Source organism: Neocloeon triangulifer, unplaced genomic scaffold, assembly GCF_031216515.1.
Source record: "Neocloeon triangulifer isolate White Clay Creek 2 clone unplaced genomic scaffold, ASM3121651v1 ptg000001l, whole genome shotgun sequence".
Classification (NCBI taxonomy): domain Eukaryota; kingdom Metazoa; phylum Arthropoda; class Insecta; order Ephemeroptera; family Baetidae; genus Neocloeon; species Neocloeon triangulifer.
Window position 1 is genome coordinate 5,122,412 of NW_026775544.1, and position 22,632 is coordinate 5,145,043.

A 22,632-nucleotide genomic window follows, 5' to 3' on the forward strand; every position below is an offset into this window, starting at 1 on the left:
GCCTGCCTATCAGCCCCTGCGTGCCCTCTCTCCGCGATAAGGGGAGCGATCGACGCGACTGCGATCATTTTATTGCCCGACGACTTAATTGACGTGATTCACACGTGCTGCTGCGGCGCCCCGAAGAGAAGAGAAAAGCGTAACGCGACGAGGGTGCCGCCTCGCCTTTATGACATTTTCGCCACCGGCCGAATCGTCTCCAAATTTTATATTCAAAGGACTAATCGGAAAATTGGAAATCATAAAAATGTGTAGTTAAAAAAATTGGATTAAATTTTTTTATTTTGGTCTCTGAATTTCTGAAGAGATGAGATTTAAAGTTCTGGCTGTTTGAAATTCACAGCCCCTTTTGAAGAATCTTCTGAATTTTAGAAATCGAATGGGGCCAAGCGCCAACATATTTATTTTATTTTAGCTATGAGGCTTCACAAATTATAAACTGATTATACTAAATTTTTGTAACCAAGTGTGAATGTGACGAGTGGCTGCCTCAAAATATGTACTGATTTTTTACTAAAATGAAATAAATTCCCAAAGATAGTTTTAAGGGGTATTTTGCTGCAAGTTAATATATTTATATTTTGTTGTTACAATAAAGCATAATTAACGTTTTATTTTATTTTATACGAAAAAATTCTTTAAAATAACGTAAAAAGTATAAAGTCTATAAGTTATGTTTTAAAGATTTCATTAGAGTAATTTAATGATGTTGCGTGTTTGTAAAATGCACTTTTGTTAATTATTTTATATTTAGCATAGACAGTACAACGAATTATTTTAGAAAATAATGCAATGGTAATGCGATTTTTCAAGCAGCCCATGAGCCCGCCTTATAATGATCTTAATTTTACTACCAAATGAGCATTACCAAAAGTAGATGAATGTAAAGAAGATTGTATTGCTCTGATATACGTTAAATGCAGCGTCAGGCAGATAATCAATTATCAAATTAGCAGGCGGACGGCGCCAGATCGGAACTGACAAGGGCCCCCGTGCTTTGCTTCTCTCGTCGCATTTGTGCATCGAGGAGGGATCGGCAAACAATAATCAAACACACGCGTCGTGCGAAGGGCCTTTATCGAGCAATATTTCACCTGCGCGCCCGTCATTAATCAAAGTGACTTATTAAGCTAAAAGCCTCCGTTCTTGACCAGCAGCAAAAATACTTTTCCATAACCCGCATCGCAATGTAGGTTATGTGCGAAATCAGGTTTCGCCATAACAAAAGCAGGTGATGAGAAAAAATCCGGCGGAATTCACGCGTTGATAGCGAAAGTTTTGCGTTCGTGCGAAATGAGAATTTGATTTTAATAAAATTATATAATACGGACCAGTTTCAAGTTTGTGACCCACTGAGTGAGAGAGATGAATTCAAAGCAAAAAATTAATTTTGTCCAGCTCGACCCGAACCAGGTGACGTCACTGCTTTGTGCAGAGGCTGCATGGGAAAGTGGAATTCATAATCAGTAACGAAAAAGCTGTAGTGCTCTTATTAAAAAATATTAAAACCATATAAATTTATTTCTTTATCAAGAAGTTCCAAGAAAATTTCAATTTTTAATTGTAATTATCTTTTTCATAATAATAAAAAAAAATATTTCCATGAACTGATTGTGAGGTCAGTTTGTATTATTTTTCCTTTGGTGGATTGCGTTTTGTCTATTATTTTTTCAAACATTGTGTAATTTGTTCCGAAGCAGCAGTACTAGCAGCGGAACGGCACCGCAAAGGCGAAACATTTCCATGGCAACTGTCTGTATACAATATGCAGGCGTTTGCACACGACAACGCAAACCCTGCAGCGAACGAACGAACGATTCAATTTGTTGGAATCAATTTCGAATTCATCGACCTGCGATTTGAGGAGATAATGGTTATTTCTGGCTTTTTAATCCTCTACCAATCTTAAGAGGAAAACAAAAGTACTTTTGTTCTTCTCCTAATTTATTTTTGTCCCTAGGTTTCTGGCTCCTGTTTTGCTCAATCTAATTATTTTCAGCGCATAACAGAGAAATCTAATTCACTTAAAATTACAGTTCAAGAATAAATTGATACCGAAAACAAATAAATAAAAATTGCAAAAAAAAATGTATACTCTGTACTAGATCAGCATTAAAATCATAAAACATTTATACCGCATTTTAATCATTTTAAATATTTTGGATAAGGAAATTTGAGCTTTAAGTGTCAGGCCGATTAAAATGTGCTTGAAAAGCATTGTGGAAATTGCGAGTCGTCTGCTAAAAATGCGCTGATGAGCGAACATCCTGTCTTTGCGGCGAGCAGCAGACTTTGTCAGTCGCGAGTTTGCTGATGTGAACGACGAGAGACGCGCCGAGGCCTCTCTAGTCCGCGGCTAAATAATTATTATCAAGCGCAAAACACAGCCGCGTGCGAAAATCGACGCGCAGCCTTGCAGAGAGAGAATTTAGCAAATTGCAGCCTCGCGGAAATCCACAAATTAAACCATTTAAAGGATTGAAATATTTCAAACGTTAAAATGAGAGGGATAAATTCAAAAGTCTAAAATATCAAAAAATGTACTGAAAGTATAATAAATTTAAAATTGCCGTAAATATTTTCAATACTTATCTATTACATTATTTTAAATTTTTAAATTTTTTTAAATTTTTTAATGCATGCATGAGGTAATTGGGCGGTGAATACAGATACTAAGCACAAAGTGGCACAAAGCAACAAAAACAATTTTTTTTATCAAAAAATTACTCAAATATAATATTTTGTTTATATTATAAAAAAAAAATTAAATACTTATTTTAAAATATAATTTTTTTTTCATATTTCTGATTCTTATTTAAACACTATGGTTGAAATCAAATTTAATTTATTTCAAGGATATAATTACATTTCAGCCATATTATTTTGTAATTAACTTTCCTTTTATATATTTATATAAAAGATTAAACAAAAGCTTGTGTTCTTTAACGGAATTAAGTGAAATTGTAATTCAATTGGACAAACCTGATGCTAATCACTCATGTTCGGGTGCGTTGGCAAACGTGAGCTGTGAGTCCGCGAGTGAGAGGTGCTGCTCGTGCGATCCACCGACTGACTGAGTGACCGGCCCAGCGAGCTGCGCCAACACAAAAACGACATCGCCACCACCACCTGCGTTTTTACCTTGGCTCTTCCGCTACTCACGCCACCAAGCGTAACAACATCACGCTGCCTGCCTGCCGCTTTTTATTATTATTATTTTCGGTCGCTCTCTCGCGCTGCTTTGGCTATACTTCTGATATCAAACTCAGAACGCGGCCAACAAGGCAGCAGCGCCGCCTCGGCGCGACCGCCCGCACTCTCGTCTTCCCATTGTTCTCCGCTGCTGCTTTTGTCTCTCCTTCGCAAGGTCTCTCAGGGTGCACGTGTCCCGCCGGCCGATGTGCGGGTGTCTCGGGTTGCACAATTCTGATGAGACCTACATTGCAAAACCGGATAACACCCTTTCTCTTCCCGACTGCACTAGCATCAGTGTCACAGATCAAGAAAAAAACCCATTCAAAGGTTAATTCGAGGTGAAATATATCATTTTTTAGAAATCTTGACGAAAAATCTTATCTTGCTTAAAAAATCTAATATGAAGCCTTCTTCAAGCCAGAATTGAACACAGAAAAATCAAACACAAAAAAAAATGCCCAATTAATTTTGATGGTATACGCAGAATTATTTTGCAGATTTCATGCGAAAAATTTATGATGACTCTGGAGAACTGAATTTATGAAAATCATTGTATTATTTAGAAATGTTCTTTAATTTCTTTCAAAATTGACTAACTAAAATTGATGAAAATCGTCACTACAATTAGGTTTGTTGAACCTAAGTTTTGTTTTGTTTTTCTTACAAATAATGAAATTATAACTTGATTTCTATAATGAAAATATAATGAAGAATAAACCATATTCCAAATTATATATAATTGTTTTAAACACAAGTTTTCCCCGATAACTCAGTAAGAAATCACAATTAGATTAAAAAAGAAAATCGGCCTCCTTTACAAAAAATGTTTGAAACGTATATAATTCGCTAAGCGTGTTTGTCAAGAGTCAAGATATTGCCCATTATGCATTTATTTCATGACCCTTGCCTTCAAAATTCCGCAACACGAGGAATTTCTAGAATTGATTTTTACAAAAATCGGAGCCCATTAATTATTGAAGATTCGCATCTTTAAGTTAAATATTAGCATTATTGGGAAATTTTAATAGAAAAAAAAAATTATAAAAAAATTTGTCAATAAGTGCATTTTATTGATTTTACACATATATATTCTGGTGTGATGTCGTACCAAACAGGTACCAAACATATTATTTTTTGTTATTGTAATGACCAATTTCAAATTTAACACAAAACCACACGCTCCTTGATGTTGTATTCCAACGTCGTACAAATTATTTGAGACACAAAGGAAAGTATCATCCAACACTCTGTGAATTACACAAGTAAATTTATTCCTAAAATGTACGCAATTTCCAACAAATAAAAATAATTATAAAAAATAAGAAGTGGCAGGAGTCGTGCAAGAAATATTTGAATGATTTTTTTTGTAAATAATAATTATGATTGTAGCCTGTTTCTTTGATAATTTTGTAATGCTCACGTGCACGTAATTTCACCAGTATAAAATTACCTTTTTTAAAACAAATTCTGTGCAAAAATATTTTAACTCTTACCTTTGGTGTTGTTGTAGTAAGACTTGGATCCTCTTTCACAGAGCATTTAGCGGTGTTAAAAGAAACTGGGTTACAGAACATTCGGGGCCCTACAATCCAATGATATTTAAACATACTTTCAAACATAACAAAAGATTTTAAATAATAAAATTTGAAAAATTTGACTTACATGGGCATGGTATAGTGACCATTGGGCTACTGCCAGCGGACAGGCAACTAGCAATTGTATTTGTGTTAACGCAGAATGCTCCTCGACTCTTGCACTTGAATGAAGGTGAACCTGAGCGTTTGTTTAAGTCAAAACTTCTGCTTTCCAATTCAACATCGACGCAATCTGGAACCTTTAATTTGGAATTCACTCATTCACTGTTGTAAAAATAATGTGAACCAGATATTTCAACTAAAGTGTGAAAAAACAAACCACGAAAAAATGTGAAAGAACTTTTCTTTTAAAATTGTGGGATAGAACTATCTTGAAAACATTATCTTTGTTAAATAATAATTCATAAAAGGTTTAAAATTTCAGTTTTCAGTTGATCACCTACCTTGGACAAAACAAGGCAATACATCAATGTGTGTCAAAGGACAAAACATACAATTTGCCTAGTCACACAATTAAGGTAAACGTTTATTTTTTAATTAAAATTTCTAATTTGAAATCCTATAGTCCCTTCATATATTTCTCAACCAGTGAAGATAAAAGAAAAAGTGAAATACTAACCAATTCAGCCGGTTTGCATGAATTTGAGATCTTCTCGAATGCGTGGCCTTTTGGGCATGATTTAGCATATATCGGGACAAATTTCCCTTTTTCAGAAACGCAGACAACCATTGCTCGGCAATGATAAGGATGAGGCTGAACTCCATCTCCTGAACACTCGTACCTAATTTAAAAAAACTTCTATAGGCTCTATTATCATAAATTGATGGAAATCTGCACCCTTTGAGGTTACTGATGCCGATTTCAAATTGTTCGTTCGTTGAACAGACCTAATGAATAAAAATTATGAATTTTAATTATCAAAAATCCTGCTATCAACCAACCACCGAGATAACTGCTGCCAAGAAACAAACAACCGTAGTCGTGGACATCTTCGATACAACTGACAGTTAATCTGTGTATTCAAGGCGGTTATATACCCAAATTGAAGGAAATTCACCATTGTTTTCTCCGCCATTAAATAGATATAGAAGAAAATTCATTTCCTGTTAAACACTTGAACTCTCAACTCATTAATTGCACCTATTACGGATAATTAGCTTCGGGGAAGCCTTTTGTGCAAACTTGTTAAAAATAGTTGACAGATAATTGGCTCTGTTTAAACAAAATGAGAGGTCATTCAGTTTTGTTTTGATTCTTTTCCATACAAATCTTGGTGATATGAATTTATATAACAAATCAACCCTCCATCGTGAAATTCTAATTAATTATTTTTCTCGTTGTTGAATGAGTCCAATCATCATCAATTGTTTACGTCGAAAAGTTGGGAAAAGGTAAGTAAAAAAAAAAAATATCGTAAAATAAAATCACTAGCAAGAATTTTGAATGTTTAATATATCAATCAATATCAATTAAATCAAAAGTTATTATAACTCCACAAATGGTTACATTCAATTGCATTGATTTTATATTTAATTAAAATTATTTGCTATATTGCATACGGAATAATAAATAAAATTTTGAACGATTGTAGCCCATTTTTTTCCTCCATGGATAGAAATTGAAAGCAATAAGGGCTCTTCTTCATTCATAAATATTACATACAAACAACGCTTTTTGGTGATCATTTAGTTTTACATTAATCATGCAGTACTCGCTTGGAGTGCAAAATTATTTTTCTTTTGCTTTTTATTAACAGTTTGGTCGAAAAAATATATATTTTTACTAAACAGTTCATGCCGTCCAAAGTTCATTCAAGGTGACAAATTTTTATTGTGGCTATTGCAAAAAGTCTTCATTTACATAACTTGAAAGCAGCTAATTCAAAAGCAAATAATATAAAATAAACTGTAATTTATAAAATGCAAAATTGTTATAAAACAGTTCATCTTGGATCTTGGCGGAGGGCATCAACAAGAGTGTTGCTAATAAAAAGACATAAATCTGTGTTAAGCAAGTGCGCCGAGAAGGTTGGTGTGCTCCCAGCGGTGGCATAATGACTGATTTACCCCATTAGCGCCCTCTGCGCTTCACAAACACTCCTCTTTTCATTAAATTTAGTGGTTTGCTCGCGCAAACTTTCAAGTTGACTCTATTACATATCGTGTGCTCTTACTTACTTAGTATCTTGCATTTTGGCTCACCAAAATTCAGGTGAAAAGGTTAAAACATTTTATAAGCATTTAAAAAAATTTCTTATTTCATTAAAAACAATTATACCTACTACTAATATGGATATTTCATACCAAGGTACATTCAGAACTTAAAATAAGGATCTCTTTTTAATCAAAAAATAATAGTTATTTTCTGACTTATAAAGAAAAGTTCCACAAAAGCACCGCCTTGAAATAGCGCAGGTTTGAAGGGCCCTTTTGGTTGCAACGCTCGATACCTCTGAATGTTTTATATGCAGAGACGGGGATCCTATCCTACCCTCCTCATAATTCTCTCTCGTCTTGACTGCTACAGTCAAGTTGTGAATTGAAAACCGGAATTTTATCAGCCTTATATTAATTGCAGTTCTTTGTCAGGGGAGAATATAAAGTGCCTTCTTGCATCCTTCTCACTAATGTAAAATAAAATTTAAAATCTATCAATCAAAAATTGCAGGAATTACTTTTATTAAATTGACGCCTGTTAAAAAAATTGAAGTAGGATAATTGAATAGAGTTTTGTTTTCATTTAGAGTCAATTTGGAGTGAAAATAACACAATATCCAAATATTTTTGTCCGTATTCTTCTTGCTTGATAAACCTGGAAAAAAATTAAGTGAGGATCTGGTGAAGATAATAAAATTAAAGAGAATTGCATTTTTTTTTAATACTTTGCATATAAATAGCTGCATGTATACATTTATTTACTTTCTGTGAAATCAAGAGAAAAAATAAATAAAATGTTATTGTTTTTATTACCTGTGAAAGATTTTTAACTAAAGAATTTATTGCATAAATTTGAACAATTTCAGCGGCTGTTTGTTGGGTTGAGTTTATTATCCTAGAGCTAGACTGATTGTGAGGATTTGGTGGATGCGCGGGTGGGTGCGGACAACAAAATAATTGGTGCTCACTGCCGCTTGGCACTTCCGTTTCCGCGAATTAATGCCGAGGAGGCGCAACACAATATGGACAGACGAGCGCGGCCGCACCCCAACGAAACACAATTACATCTGCACGGGGCATGACGCTTAAGTGCCGTCATCGCAGCGCACATCATCGAGTTCCCCATAAAAATAAAAAAGCACGCGACTAATGGAGGGTGAAATATGCGTCATCTCGTTTACTAAATTTCACTCGCCCAATTATACAGCCTGGGCCAAACAGAGCTATTATCTGAATGAGGGTGTAAAAAAAATAACTCCATCTAACCTTTAGCCTAATATTGCCATATGAGCGAAAGCACTTATTAATTTATACACAACTTTAAGAATTAAAAATGTAATATATCGATTAAAAATTTTCACGATGATGATGCTCATTGAAACAATTAAGGGTTGATTTAAGCAATAGCTATCAAAATACTTATTAATTAAATATTCTTGCTATTTATCATGAATTTTGTAACGTGTTTTATTCTTAAACTGGAAACTTTTAGCTTTTGGGAAATACGAACGAATGTTTTTCTTCATAATGAATATTATGCACATTTCAGCTGTTTTGGTTCAATAGCTTGTTTTAAGAATTCAGGCACAGGTAAAAACCAAAATCCTATTTGAGAGCTCAGAATTCTCAAAATTTCATATTGATTTATGCAATCAAAAAAGATCGATGATTTTTTAAATCACTTTTTTGCATGCAAATACCAACAAAAATATATTGTTGGTCAATTTCAAATTTATAATTTGATTTCAAAATTTTTGTGTTTTCAATTAATAAATGGCTAGTTAATAAAATAAAAAACACTTCAAAATTGCTATTTTTATTCTCTAGTTTGATCTCCTACACTCGCCCTTTGACTTTGAAAATGAAGAGAGTAGAAAGATTTCCGTCCGCGAGTCGATGAATGACCCTAATAATGCAGCGCCCCAGATTGGAAATGGGCCGCGTTTGCATTCAAGAACACTTTTTATCTTTGCGGGTGGTTATTTACTTGTAATGCGATTGCACGTAAACAGCACATAGAGTACACGCAGAACGACGAAAACGCTGCTGCCCCACCCTAGCCGTGTACATACAGACCTGCAGGTCATTTGGGGGAGTATAATATTTTGGTGACATGCGAACTGCGAGTGGTATTCATAATAAAAATAATGGCGCGGCACGCGATTTCATTATTATTAATCGTAAAAATGCGCTGCCGCCGGCTTTTCTCGTTATATAAATATATATTTTCTGTGTTTTATGATTGAATTTGGAATGAAGCGAATGAGGGAGCGAATAAAGGGCTGCTATTAAGTCGGTGCGCATGATATATTGCCAAGCATTGCTGAAAAGGCATTCTTCAAAAAGGCGCCTTTGCTTCAAGTAGTGCACTACTGGCAGAGTAGCATTCTATCGGTATTCTCTTCTTATTATTTATTTCTACTTTAGATAAAATATAACCACAAAGTGTAACTAAAACTGATCGTGCTGAGATAAATAAAAGCAGCCGAGTTCACCATTTTTCCTAAAACCATAATAATAATAATTATGTTTTAAATTAATAATCAATTCCAAATACAACATACGTCAGAATTATTTTGGAAAACACCTGTTTATTATCAAACTAATATGAATATTATTATTATTAATTTGCTTTTTTAATTTTTACACTAACTATAGTTTTGAAAAAAATCGCAGCAGCCAAATAAACCTAATAAATAATTATTATCATATCTTTCATGAATGTGCTTAATTGTCAATGTGTTTCATTTAATGAAAAAAAATAACGCAATACAATATTTTGAATTTGTTATAAATTATTATATATTTTTTCATGTTGCTGTTGGCTACAAATCTAACAAATTAAGATAATCTTAAAAAATATTGTGTCCAATTTATTTTTACCTTAAATGAAATTATCTCCAAGATTGTACTTCTAGAGAGGAAAATCAATTTAAAATTCAATTCATACTCCTTTTTCTTTCAAACTATATGCTAATAAAAATTACCCATTTATTTGCTAAAATGGTAATTTTAACTGACGTGTAGAGTTGAAATTTAATCGCTTTTGAAATTACTTTGAAGAAAGTTGTAATTATTTTTTTAACAATTTGGGCATACAATTAATTCTGATAACTTCGAGGAACTCTTCCTCACCCCTCATTACTTTTGCGTGACATATATATTAAATGGAGGAAGCGCCTCAATTTTGAAAGTTAATGACGGCAATTAAAATTATCAGCAGGACATTTTTTCTGGAAAAAGGTCGACGCAGTTAACTTTGGCCAGCGGTCGCGGCGTCTTCTGATTGGAGCACGTTGTTGCTTCGTGTTGATGGAAATTTTCCACGTGTTTTTTAAAAAGCACTTCAAGTTTGAACGTAGAAAGGGAGGAAATGTTTAAAATAATTTAATAAAGTATTAAAAAAAGAGGTGGTTAAGTTTTGATACATTTTATTGTTGGTCACGCGGGCAGCTTAAGCGTTCAGGCGGCTGTGCGTTATGCTCTGAGGAACAGACTGTGAGCAAAATGCTTGCATTTGAAGCCTATGTGCACGATAAAGAGGATGGTTGAGCGAACTGGACAATTACCGGAAACGCTGTTATCATATTATTTCCTGCGTGCACAATCACGAAATGAGAAACTTCATGATGCGGACGTCATGAAACTAGACTACTGTTTGTTTGTGTTAAATGAAATTTCGTGCCGAACTAAAATTAAACTCATCTGAAGTTTTCATTTTCTGGAAAGTTGCTAGAATAGGAAATTTCGAGACTTAAAAACGAAAATAACTTTTCAAATCTGAAAAGAAAATGCAAATTGTTAGTAAAACTGGGAACATTAAGTCTTTTGAATTTTGATTATTAAAACAAATTTTTTCCTTTTAACCCTGCGCCTCTCTTTATTTCAAAACGATTTTCAAAATATTAAAAAATAACGAAAAATAAACAGAATTTTTGTATTTACCTTAAAATATAAACAAAAAATTTATTAATTACTTAATTATCAATACGCAAAATATTAATATTTTCTTTAATTATTATTTGATTAATTTAATATTAATTTTATATCCAATTTTCTGTATTTATTGTAGTTTTTAGAATAAATCTTTAGCATTAAACATGTAGGATACACAATTCCTAAATTAAAAAAGTAGCTATTTTTTAAAAGCACGCTTACTTTTCTTAATTGCCAACATATACATCAATTTTATTTGATTTTATTGATGGAGACAAGTTATGCACCCTGCTAGGCACAGCTGGTTGCAGGCGCTGCATAGCTTCCAGCTTCTCTGTCAAGTCTTCTGTGCAAACGTTTAAATTCAATTCAATTCAATTCAAAAAATTAAAAAATTAAAAATTATGATTTTATAATTTTTTTATGGAACTGGTCACATTGTTTCTTTTTCGCAGATAATGGATTCAAGCCGACCCAGATACCCAAAAAACTCTTGGAGAAAAAGCAGCATTTCTGTGAAAAGTATTCTGGCTGTTCTGCATAATTTGTCCATTTTTCGGCCGCTTATTTAACATATTGGCTGCTTATCGCGACCAATAAATTGGGAAACGGAGAGGAGTCGTCGGCGTTTCACTTGCTCGGCGCGTGTCTGATTTATTCCTCGGCGGGTTAATCTTATCGCAGACAATGCCCAACTCCCCTGGAAATTGGTTCGTATAAGTCGCGGGCGGAATTTCAATCGGCTCGAATCAAGCGGCTTTTTTATTTTTATTGCCACCCACTTGCACAAAACTGGCCGGTCGAACGCGTGCTGAAAATATGGACGGTCGCCCCAGCAACCAGCGGGCATCACAAAAGAGATTTAGGAACACGGAATGTGACGTGGGATTGGAAAAACTGGAATTTCCAATGCCACATTGTGCCTTCGATGGATATTTTATTCTTACCAAGGACTTTTGTTTGCTGGAGCTAAAATTATTGAAAAATTATGATTATAGAGTATGATTTTGATCATACTTCTTGATTAACATTTTTATCATCATTCGGGTATTGTGAAAACGATTAAAATACAAATCACGAATTTTAGAAGTTTTTTTATTTTTTACCAAAGTTTCAGTTTTGGTTGATAAAGTGCCAAGAAGTTTTTGTAGAAAACATTTTTACAGGCCGAAAATTTTCCACCACGTTATTTTATTATCAACATGTAAATAAAAACATTTTCTTATGTCCATTGGTTTTAATCAAATAGTGATACTGATTTCTTTCGTCGTCAGTTGCGTCTATATTGTAGATTTTAAAAGCAAATAATTCTTCGATCCATCCAAAACCCCTGCACCATTCACAATGAAATATAAAAATTTCGTTTTTAGCCAACACGTAAACATTTTAAAACAAATTTAAAATAAAAATGCCAAACTTTTTTACATAATAAAGAAAGGAAAGAAAAGTAGAAAGTACAATTTTAGGAGCTAAAGGAGGATTTATGAATGAAATTAATAATTCAATATTGAAAATTTCCTTCACCAAAATTTAAAAAGTCTGCAAGAAATAAAATGTAAAAGCCTACAATCACTATTCTGAATTCATGACAACCTTCGACATAATGAGAAGTTTTGCTACTCAGAAACGATGTAGTCCATAAATTCATCAAGGATACCTCTGCGAGCACAGGATGCAGATGGTTTAGCTCTGCAATAGGCGATGCGATCTAAAGTTTCAATACGGCACCACGGGGTTGGCGCTGCAAAGCAATGATAAAAAGTTAATATTTAAAAAAAAGTTTTTTTAAATTGGTATCGCAAAAAAAGGATGTTTGTTAGTCTTGCCATTTTTTTTTTTTATATTTTATAAAATAGTAAGCTTGAAAATATGGAAGTTTTTAGTGAATATATATAATTAAAATAATAAAGCTGATATTTGACCAGACAAAAAATTATCAAACCTGAGCATTTTATTGCTGCCATTGGTGCAGTATAAGGCCAGAAGCAATATGCTTTAGTATGGCAGTCCAAGCAGATAGCTCCTCTTTTCGCACAGGGGTTTGGAGTTGTGGACGGACTGGTCGTTGTACTGGTCGAAGAACTTGTCGAGGTACTAGAAGACGTGCTCGTTGACGAGCTGCTGGAAGTACTAGTTGACGAGCTAGTAGAAGTACTTGATGATGTACTTGTAGATGAGCTGGTCGAAGTGCTGTTAAAAAGGAGTAGCATAAATTTTAAATTAAAGAACAATTGATCCAATTTATTTTTTTTCAACAACTGAATTTTCTCAAAGCAAACCTAGTAGATGAAGATGTAGAAGTAGAGGATGATGTTGAAGTTGAGGATGACGTAGAAGTTGAGGATGATGATGACGTTGATGTTGAAGATGAAGTTGAAGTAGAGGAGGAAGTTGAAGTGCTAGTACTGGAGCTGGTAGTTGGCGGACAGTTATATTGAAGGAAGGTTGCGCTGCATCCAGAAAAAAGCCCGTTTGTAGAGTCCTTATTACACGCTGGCTTACCTCCTGTAAGGCGGCTAAATGAACAACACAGCAGGGAGACAAAGCATGTTAATACTAAAATCCTTATCTTTGTAAAAAAGAAAAGGGTATTAAATTTTAACCTTTATAAAAAAACACACTTGGAGAGAAAAGTAGATTTTCAATATATTTTCAATGGGAGCGAACATTTTCGTTTCAGTTTATATTTCATTGCAAATTGCAATTAAAATAATTTTCTAAGAAAAGTATTTCTCCCACTGATGGTCAGCTTAAATATACAATGTGGTCGATGCAGTTCAAAACAATCATTAATCCTCTTTTATTTTAATAAAAAGTTAAAATAATTAAGCCCCTCTCCCCTGATTATTAAATTTTTCTAACAGATAAAGAACTGAATAAAACATTTGTTTCTGACCAATACTTGACTTACGGTAAACTTTGCCACAATTCTGAATCCACACAGGTGGCCAGCCCACCTTGAAGCAGTATCCGTATCTGTAACAATCTATACATACCAATCCTTTGGAGGGACACGAATACCACAAAGGCGCCCGCGCCACGGACTGTGACTGCGCAGAAATGGCCACTCTTTGATCGTTGCATCGCGGCATCTAATCAGAAAAAGAATATTTTTCACACGCGCGTTAATACTTTGAACATATTCCCTTATTCATTTGAAGTTTTTTTCATATTTAATGAATTGATAATTAGTCACAAAAAATATAGGTTGCGAAAAACACCAAAGCTGCTTCGAAAGCTCAATATTTTGATCCCGGAAATGAGTCACTGGTGTAAATATTTGCAATGAGATAATGAGTAATGGTTGCATTTATACTGTATTTGTAAGAACCAAATAATTACCTTTTAATTAAATGCTCATTCAGCTTGTACAAATTCAAACTTACTTTTTACCATGTATTAATAATCCATAAGTGCTTTAATATTAATTATTTATCGTGCCACAGGGGTAAAATTTTTAAAGTTTAAAAAAAATGTCAAAGCATGTCTTTAATAAGACATGAAAATTTACGCACTATTTTGTTTTTGGACTCGCAGAACATGGTTGTTGCGTCAGCCGATTCTCCTTCAGGGCATTGGAAAGCTGAGATTGGAATACTGACGTTTGACGACCCATCCGACTCTGAACACAAGACCAATGCATGGCAATTATTCGGGTGAACGTGAACGCCAGGAGAAGGGCAGGAGAACCTGTTTAATTAATTTTTTTCACAAACGGATAGACAAGTATTCTAGACAAATAAGTACCCTTCTAGACCCTCAGTGCCAAGTTCCTGACCCTGGCCTAGGACGAAAGACAACTGCTGAAATCCAATTAACAATTGATCTTATTAGGAAACTACAAATCTTGTTGATAAAAATAGATAAATATTTTTGATCCTTTAGGAAATATATGAAAATAAAAAATGGACACTAGTTCAAGTAGTTCAACGGAAACGTTTTGGTCAATTATGCAAGAAGGAGCAGTGATACGTGATTTTGATAATTGTCATTTGATAAATATAATTCATTATATTGGCCACATATGGAAAAATTTAGAAAATATCTTCAGTAAAAATAAATTAAATGTCAGATTTGTATCGCTTACAAGTAAAAGAAAGGATATTAGCCCACAAATGCATTTTGAAGCACCCATGGCTGGTGAGTTGGCTGAAGTGTGTGACACAATAGAGAAAAAGCCTTTTCTAAGGAAGGGGGAAATTAAGTTAAAAGTAATTATTACGGTGATTATTTTCCTACAAAAGCCAAATAGAAGGAAAATATACGCGAGTATACAATAGAAAATAACAATTTTCTTTAATATTTTTGAATTTGTTTAAGTTTAGTTACTATTAATCTATGATAAGATCTATTTTACTAAATTTATCATTACTCAATAATAAATTAAGTGAAATGAATTAACTTATACATTTTTTAAAGGGTATTTTAAAATTTATTTATTACTTACTTGTAGCACCACCTTAAAATATTTTTTTCGAAGCTCACCTACAAGTCCTATTTATATTTTGAATTGTGTTTTATTGCGAATCTGAATTACAGGAGGCATGTGACATTTTTTAATTATTCTAAAAGCAATGGATCTTGTACTTACGTAAGTTTCGTTTTAAACAAAAATCAAGAAATTCAAATAATACAAATGGGAAGTTTAGAAAACAGTTTTTATTTTGCATAAAAATTCAAAATTTGGTTCGTTGCAGTGCCTACAACATTTTGTTTCAGTAAACGAAATAGTTTTCACCACAGAAGTATTTCATCTCCGTGTTAAAGAAAATCTTATGAGAATTAATATTGATTAATTAAAATCAAAAAGTGATTCTGTGTGTCAAAAGTGTCTAAATTTTATCATTTTCAAAAAGCTCATATATTTCCATCCAAAACCCTTGAACTACCTATTGAAATTTATTTATTTTTAGCAAGACGTAAATTTGTTGATAGCATTTGAAATAAAACAATCATTATTTTTTAAAAATTCAGAAAGGAAAGAAACGTACGTTGTGTATTATAATATTAATCATCTAAAATATGAATATTTCCTCCACCAAAAATATTAAATGCTATGTAATAATATGATACTTCTCTCAATATTTTGAAATCAAGACCAAATTTACCGAACGAGCAGTTTTACTACTCAGAAACGATGTAGTCCAAAAACTCATCAAGGATACCTCGGCGAGCACAGGATGCAGATGGTTTAGCTCTGCAATAGGCGATCCTATCTAAAGTTTCGGTACGACACCACGGGGTTGGCGCTGCAAAAAGCAATTATTATAAAGTAGATATATAAAAAAGTAGAGCATTTAAAAAAAAAATATTGCAGCATGGCATAAAAAAGGTTATTTTTAATTCATGCCAATTGTTCATTGCTATTTAATTAAAGAGGAATTTCTAGATTCCTAGTCCTTAAATCTTGAAAATATGGTTCTTATTTTTTTATTAAAACAATGAGAATAATCAAACTGAAATTTGGATGGACGAAAAAAATTGAGCGTACAATTGCATTTTATTGCTGCCTGTGGTGCAGTATAAGGCCAGAAGCAATAGGCCTTAGTATGGCAGTCCAAGCAGATAGCTCCTCTTTTAGCACAGGGGTGTCGAGTTGTGGACGGACTGGTCGTTGTACTGGTCGAAGTACTTGTTGAGGTACTAGAAGATGTGCTTGTTGATGAGCTGCTGGAAGTACTAGTTGACGAGCTAGTAGATGTACTTGATGAGGTACTGGTTGATGAGCTGGTCGATGTACTGTTAAATATGAATAGCTTGAATTATTAATTAACTATAAAGGTAATTTCAATATTACATTTAAATCAATTTCAAGAATTTAATCAATATTATGTTATAGATAAATTATAAATGGTAAAAAGACATGGAGCGAATAAAAATGTAAATGTTTTTAACTATATATTAGAGTACATTTAACAATATAATATGTAATTATGAAGATCTTGAAATAAATACACTGAGGCAATAAAATTTTTCCAACAATTTTAACTATCATAACAAACCTAGTAGATGAAGACGTAGAAGTAGATGATGATGTAGAAGTTGAGGATGACGTCGATGTTGATGTTGAAGACGACGTTGATGTTGAAGACGACGTTGAAGTAGAGGATGACGTAGAAGTTGAGGATGACGTCGACGTTGATGTAGAAGAAGACGTTGATGTTGATGACGACGTAGAAGTAGAGGACGACGTAGACGTTGAGGATGACGTCGACGTTGATGTTGAAGAAGACGTTGATGTTGAAGACGACGTTGAAGTTGAGGATGACGTAGACGTTGAGGATGACGTCGACGTTGATGTTGAAGACGAGGTTGAAGTAGAGGAGGACGTAGAAGTTGAGGATGACGTTGAAGTTGATGATGAAGATGACGTTGAAGTAGAGGAAGACGTAGAAGTTGAGGATGGCGTCGACGTTGATGTTGAAGATGACGTTGAAGTAGAGGATGGAGTTGAGGTAGAGGAGGAAGTTGAAGTGCTTGTACTGGAGCTGGTTGTTGGCGGACAGTTCGGCTGAAAGAAATTTTTGTTGCACGTAGAAAATTGTCCGGTGCTAGAGTCCTTGTTACACGCTGGCCTTCTAGCTGCAAATTCAATTAATTTTATTAGTCTCCAGACAAGAGACCAGTCAAAACAATCGATTAAATTAAGGCAGTAAATTGATTAATTTGCTACAGCGAGACAATGAAAACAAGTAATTTATAACCTTATTGTTTAAAAAATTTAATTTTAATGAAAAAAATGGATGTAAAATTTCAAACCCGGCGTATTTGATGGGAAAAGCCGCTTTATAAAATCATTTTTCAATGAAAATATATTTTTTCTTTCCAATTCAACATATCATAAATATTGCATATAAAAAATTTCCTTGCAACTGCCGATGCAGTTTCAAATAATTAGTGGTCTTTTTTCATTGCATCAAATAATTAATGTTACTGATTTCATACTAGCCCCTTTCCTTTTATTTACTTAAAAAAAGACTAATACTTCACTCACGGTAAATATCATCACAATTCTGAATCCACACAGGTTGCCATCCCGCTTTGAAGCAGTATCCGTATCTGTAGCAATCTATACAGACTCTCCCTTTGGAGGGACACACAAACCATAAAGGCACCACCGACTCTGACTGCACACTTAAAGCTGAAATGACTGCTCTTTGGTCGTTGCATCGAGGAATCTAATCAGCAAAAGAATATGATCAAATATCGTTCATCCATAAGTAAATATCTATATCCATTATTCACTTAAAGTTTCATGTTTAATGGTTTGGATAATTTGCCACACTAAAAGTATATATAATACCAGGGTTCGAAAAATACCATAATATCAAGTCTCAAAATTAACCCAAGATAATGAATTTGGGGAATAATTTTAAATTCTACAAAATAATACAGGAGCAAGTATACATATGTTTAAGAACCAATCATGTAATTTTTCCCCTAGATAAAAATTAACTAAAAATTGTATTAATGATTAAATTTTACATTGAGAGCTCTTGCCAGACTCATCACTAATTTAGCTTATTGTCAATTGTGTTCTTTGACTTTAATTAACATGCAGAAATTCGTAATATTGAGCGAAATTTTAATAAGATTTTTATTTCAAGACATGAAATTGTACGAACTATTTTCTCTGTGGCCTCGCAAAACATGGTTGTTGCGTCAGCTGACTGTCCTTCAGGACATTGGAAAGCTGAAATTGGAAAACTGACGTTGGATGACGCTTCCGACTCTGCACACAAGACCAATGCATGGCAATTGTTTGGGTGAACGTGGACACCGGCGGAAGGGCAGGAGAACCTGTTAAATGAATTTGTCCAAACATACAAGGCAATCTAAAAACAGGAGTACCCTTCCAGACCCTCAGTACCCAGTTCCTGACCCTGGCCTAGGGCGAAAGGCAACTGCTGGAAACCAATTTACAGTTATTCTTTATAGGATATCACAAATTTTGATGATAAATAAATCAACATTAGTCGTTCTTTTAAAGTTAAGAAAAATATAATATGAATAAAAGTTACAAAAAAAAGCTTTGGTCAATATATTATAGGGAGTAATAGAGGTAACTGATTTTTTTTAAATCATATTAGACTCATTATTCATTATATCGGCCATGTATAGAAACAAAATTATTAGAATCTTTAGAAAAAGTTAATTAAATGCGAGATTTTTATCGCTTACAAGTATAAGAAAGGAAATTATTCCACAGATGCCTTTCAGGGCGCTCATGACTGGTGAGTTGGCTTGGGCTGAAGTGCGCAACACGAAAAGTCCATATAAAAAAGCCTTTTAAAAAGGAAGGGAGAAATTAAGTGGAAAATAATTATTGCCTTGATTATTTTACCCACGAAAGCAGAAAAAGAGGAAATTGGGAGGTCACAACAGAAAACAAGAAATTTGTACTTTCTGATATATATTATGCTTTTTACTGTTGACGTTAATAACAATAATTCAGAATATTTTACCTAAATTTAATTCCATAAATTTATTTTTATATTTATTGGAATGATTTAAATATTAGAAATTTCTAATTAATATTGTTGCTAATTACTTGTGTTACCACCCAGAAGAAATATTTTTTTTTCGCTTATAAATCCTTTGTACTTATTTATTCTCCATTCAATACATTAGATACATCAAGTCAATAAATTCAATAAAACTAAAAATACATGATAACTATGTTGATTAGAGGGGTAAATGGAGAAATGGCTCTTCGCTAGAAGCACAGCACACTCTCTTTCGAAGAAGAGCGCACTAGCCGAGATACGCAATTCTTTTTACGCGCTTCCTATAGAACAGGTCGGACATGTCCGAGGGCCCACCGGGTCAAACGGCCCTCCGAAGCCAGAGCACTGTTTTAGGCAACCCACAACGCACACGTGACAAGGCGCTTCCTACTTTTTACAGGGGCATTGGAATTGGACCGAGCACAATTGCCTGAATTACTCCTGAGGTCACTGTACATATGTACAGGGAGCCAATTTAAATTTAATTTATTTGTGAATAATTATGAATCTAAATTACAAGGGGCGCATGAAATTTTGTTATTATTTTAAATGCAAGGATTTTAGCCTATATAAGTACTATAAGTACCAATCATAGGCGGCCGGTGACTTTTCAAGTGATGCAAGTGCAGCCCAAAGAATCCCCCCCCCCCCCCCCAGGAAAATCAAGTTGCTATTTTTTTTTAGATTTTTTTATATTAAAAAAATAATGTTAGTTAATAAATAATGGCAGATTTTTCCAGCTTGCTGAATAATATTCCTATTTTAAAATTCGCACTGCGTAATATGTGATCCGGAGGGTCATTATAATTATGTTTAATTTTAATAAATTTTCTCTTTTGAATTTTGTATGTCATATAATTAGATTTTTTTTAAAAAAATTGATAAGGGGAAGGTATCCGTAAATCATTATGTTTTTATTTCAGTAAGAATGCATTTAATTTACAATATTTTTTTTCATGAAATAAAATATCGTAAATTAAAACTTTCACGGTGGCCAGTGAAATTTGAATTGACTAAAAAATACAGATTTATATTTAGGAAAAAAATTCTCAAAATTTATCGTTGTTAAAAATGTTGGAAATCAAAATACACGACCTTATTAAGCTTACTTCAATGAGCAAATAATACTGAATATTATTGGATAAATCGGATACCAATATAAACAAAAAAATCAAAATAAGCTCAGTATTACTATTTTTTTTTCAATTACAATATTTATTTTACTCCTGAATTATAAATTTTTTTCTTTCCACGACCTTAAAGATAGTAGACGTTGAAACCACCATATAACTGCATACCACAAGTCGTCACTTATTGTTTTTTTTTTTATTCTACTCAAGTAAATTCAAGGGATTGTGAAAACAAGTACGAAACTCGAAATAAAATGTTGCATTATTATTTGTATGCAAAATCAAATTTTGAAAACGCGTTTATTTATTAATTTTTATTTGCACAATTTATATTAGCATGTGACATAGACTACATTCAAACACCGGGAGTATTTAGTGCTGAAAGCCATGAAAGCAGGGCACGTCATCCTTACATTTGATAGCACTCCATTGACCAGAGTGCACACAGAGTAAGCTTGGCATCCAGCAGTACTTGGGTCCAGAGTTTGCACCCCGACCGCTGAGCACGGTGGTACTGTTGTTGGTTTAGAAGTTGTAGAAGATGTTGAAGTTGAGGTCGAAGTAGAAGTTGTGGTTGAAGTAGATGTTGAGGTTGAAGTGGACGTGGTCGAGGTTGATGAAGAAGGGCACGTGACGTAAAATGTGTTTAGACACCTCAGGCGAATAGGGTCAAATGCCATGTTGGCCAGGCAAGTGTTCAAAACGTACTTCAGCACTCCATTGACAGAGGTACACGAGTAATATGTCTTACAGTTCAACGCCTGTGGATCTACAATATTTGCACCAACTGTTGAACACGTGGATGGGACAACTGTAGCTGGAAGTGCTGTTGTACTTGTTGAAGTGCTTGTGCTGGATGTTGAAATTGGAGCACTTGTTACTGTGGTGGTTGTGGTCAGCTTTGGGGTTGTGGTAGTTGTTACAGCAGGAGTAGTTGACGTTGTGGCAGCAGGGGTAGTTGACGTTGTGGCAGCAGGAGTAGTTGACGTAGCAGCAGGAGTAGTTGACGTTGTAGCAGCAGGAGTAGTTGACGTTGTAGCAGCAGGAGTAGTTGACGTTGTAGCAGCAGGAGTAGTTGACGTAGCAGCAGGAGTAGTAGACGTTGTAACAGCAGGAGTAGTGGGCGTTGTTGGCAAAGCAGTGGTACTTGTGGGGACACATGAAGGGTTACTGGACGAAGCGGAACATGTTCCAGGAGCCGTGTCTGACGCCGAATCGCATTTTGTGAGAGTACCTTAATTTTGAGATTATCTATTAGGATGAAAGAAACTTTTACCGCGTCTAGCATACTAACCGCCAGTGGCTGCGGTACACGAGACTGTAACAGGAGCACTTCCCGATGCAGAGCAAATAGCAAGTGTGTTACAGTCCTCGCAGTACTCGCCGCTACCTGGGCACGAGCCACTAAGAGTCCTTGACTGAATTATTGACTCCGACGTGTTTACTGCTGATGCGCAATTTGGTACCTGAAGTTTAATTCTTTACTAATTTTCTATGATTTAAATTTAACTTAACCTCCTCCCATGGAGCACAGTTTTTAATTGAGTCCGAAAAAGCATATCCAGAAGGACATTTGAGGACAACGGTTGGAAAGAATACTTCTGAATTGTCATTGTTGAAACAGTATAGGAATTTGTGACAGACGAACGGGTGTGGCTGAAGGCCTTTGCCGGAACATCGTTGTACAGCTCTGAAATCATTAGTATAATTTAAATATGTATTTTTCTTTTCCCTGATCGAAAGAGAAAAAAAATGATAAATACATGTTCAAATCTTCCGCGTCATCCACTTCTATTGGACTGCCAAGAGCCATGGAAACTATCTTCAATTCAGAAAGAAATGAAATTTAAAAAAAAAATTGTTTCCAGTGACCTACCAGAGCTGCCATAAGGATGGATTTGAAGAATTTCTTGGTTTTGGTTCCCTTCATTATTTCTTATTCGCAAAGCAAAGTTGCCACCGCTGTTGAAGAAATACTGTGTAAGCAAGACAGTCTGTCAAAGAGAATGAATTTATTTTTTTTAGCCTTGGCCTTGTCACAACATGAAATAAAAAAGCAGAATTTATGGGATTTTTTAATTAGCCCCTTTTTGTACCTCCGTTTTTTTACGA

The 22,632-nt window shown here is 34.1% G+C and overlaps 3 protein-coding genes across 9 annotated transcripts in view; all 3 read right to left on the reverse strand.

Moving 5' to 3' along the window:
* The window catches only part of LOC132200347 (protein couch potato), a 73,039-nt gene extending 69,815 nt beyond the window's left edge, over positions 1-3,224 (reverse strand). For 3 of the 7 annotated variants that reach the window (XM_059625811.1, XM_059625797.1, XM_059625804.1), the window contains exon 1: positions 2,983-3,224. The gene's annotated coding sequence lies outside the window, so the exon portion shown is untranslated. The remainder of the gene's footprint in view (positions 1-2,982) is intronic. The other 4 variants (XM_059625769.1, XM_059625753.1, XM_059625789.1 and 1 more) reach the window with 2 other exon arrangements.
* Positions 3,225-12,491: 9,267 nt separating this feature from the next.
* LOC132192422 (uncharacterized) lies at positions 12,492-13,975 on the reverse strand. Its single transcript, XM_059612388.1, has 4 exons — positions 13,795-13,975; positions 13,163-13,388; positions 12,826-13,073; positions 12,492-12,624 (listed from the first exon to the last, which is right to left on the reverse strand). Exons 1-4 carry the CDS (start codon positions 13,973-13,975, stop codon positions 12,500-12,502), a joined length of 780 nt encoding a protein of 259 aa, XP_059468371.1. The 3' UTR covers positions 12,492-12,499.
* Positions 13,976-20,726: 6,751 nt separating this feature from the next.
* Positions 20,727-22,539, reverse strand: LOC132196033 (uncharacterized). The gene is made up of 5 exons (XM_059618412.1): positions 22,397-22,539; positions 22,284-22,342; positions 22,036-22,210; positions 21,815-21,986; positions 20,727-21,754 (listed from the first exon to the last, which is right to left on the reverse strand). Exons 1-5 carry the CDS (start codon positions 22,448-22,450, stop codon positions 20,853-20,855), a joined length of 1,362 nt encoding a protein of 453 aa, XP_059474395.1. The 5' UTR covers positions 22,451-22,539; the 3' UTR covers positions 20,727-20,852.
* Positions 22,540-22,632: the final 93 nt, after the last annotated feature.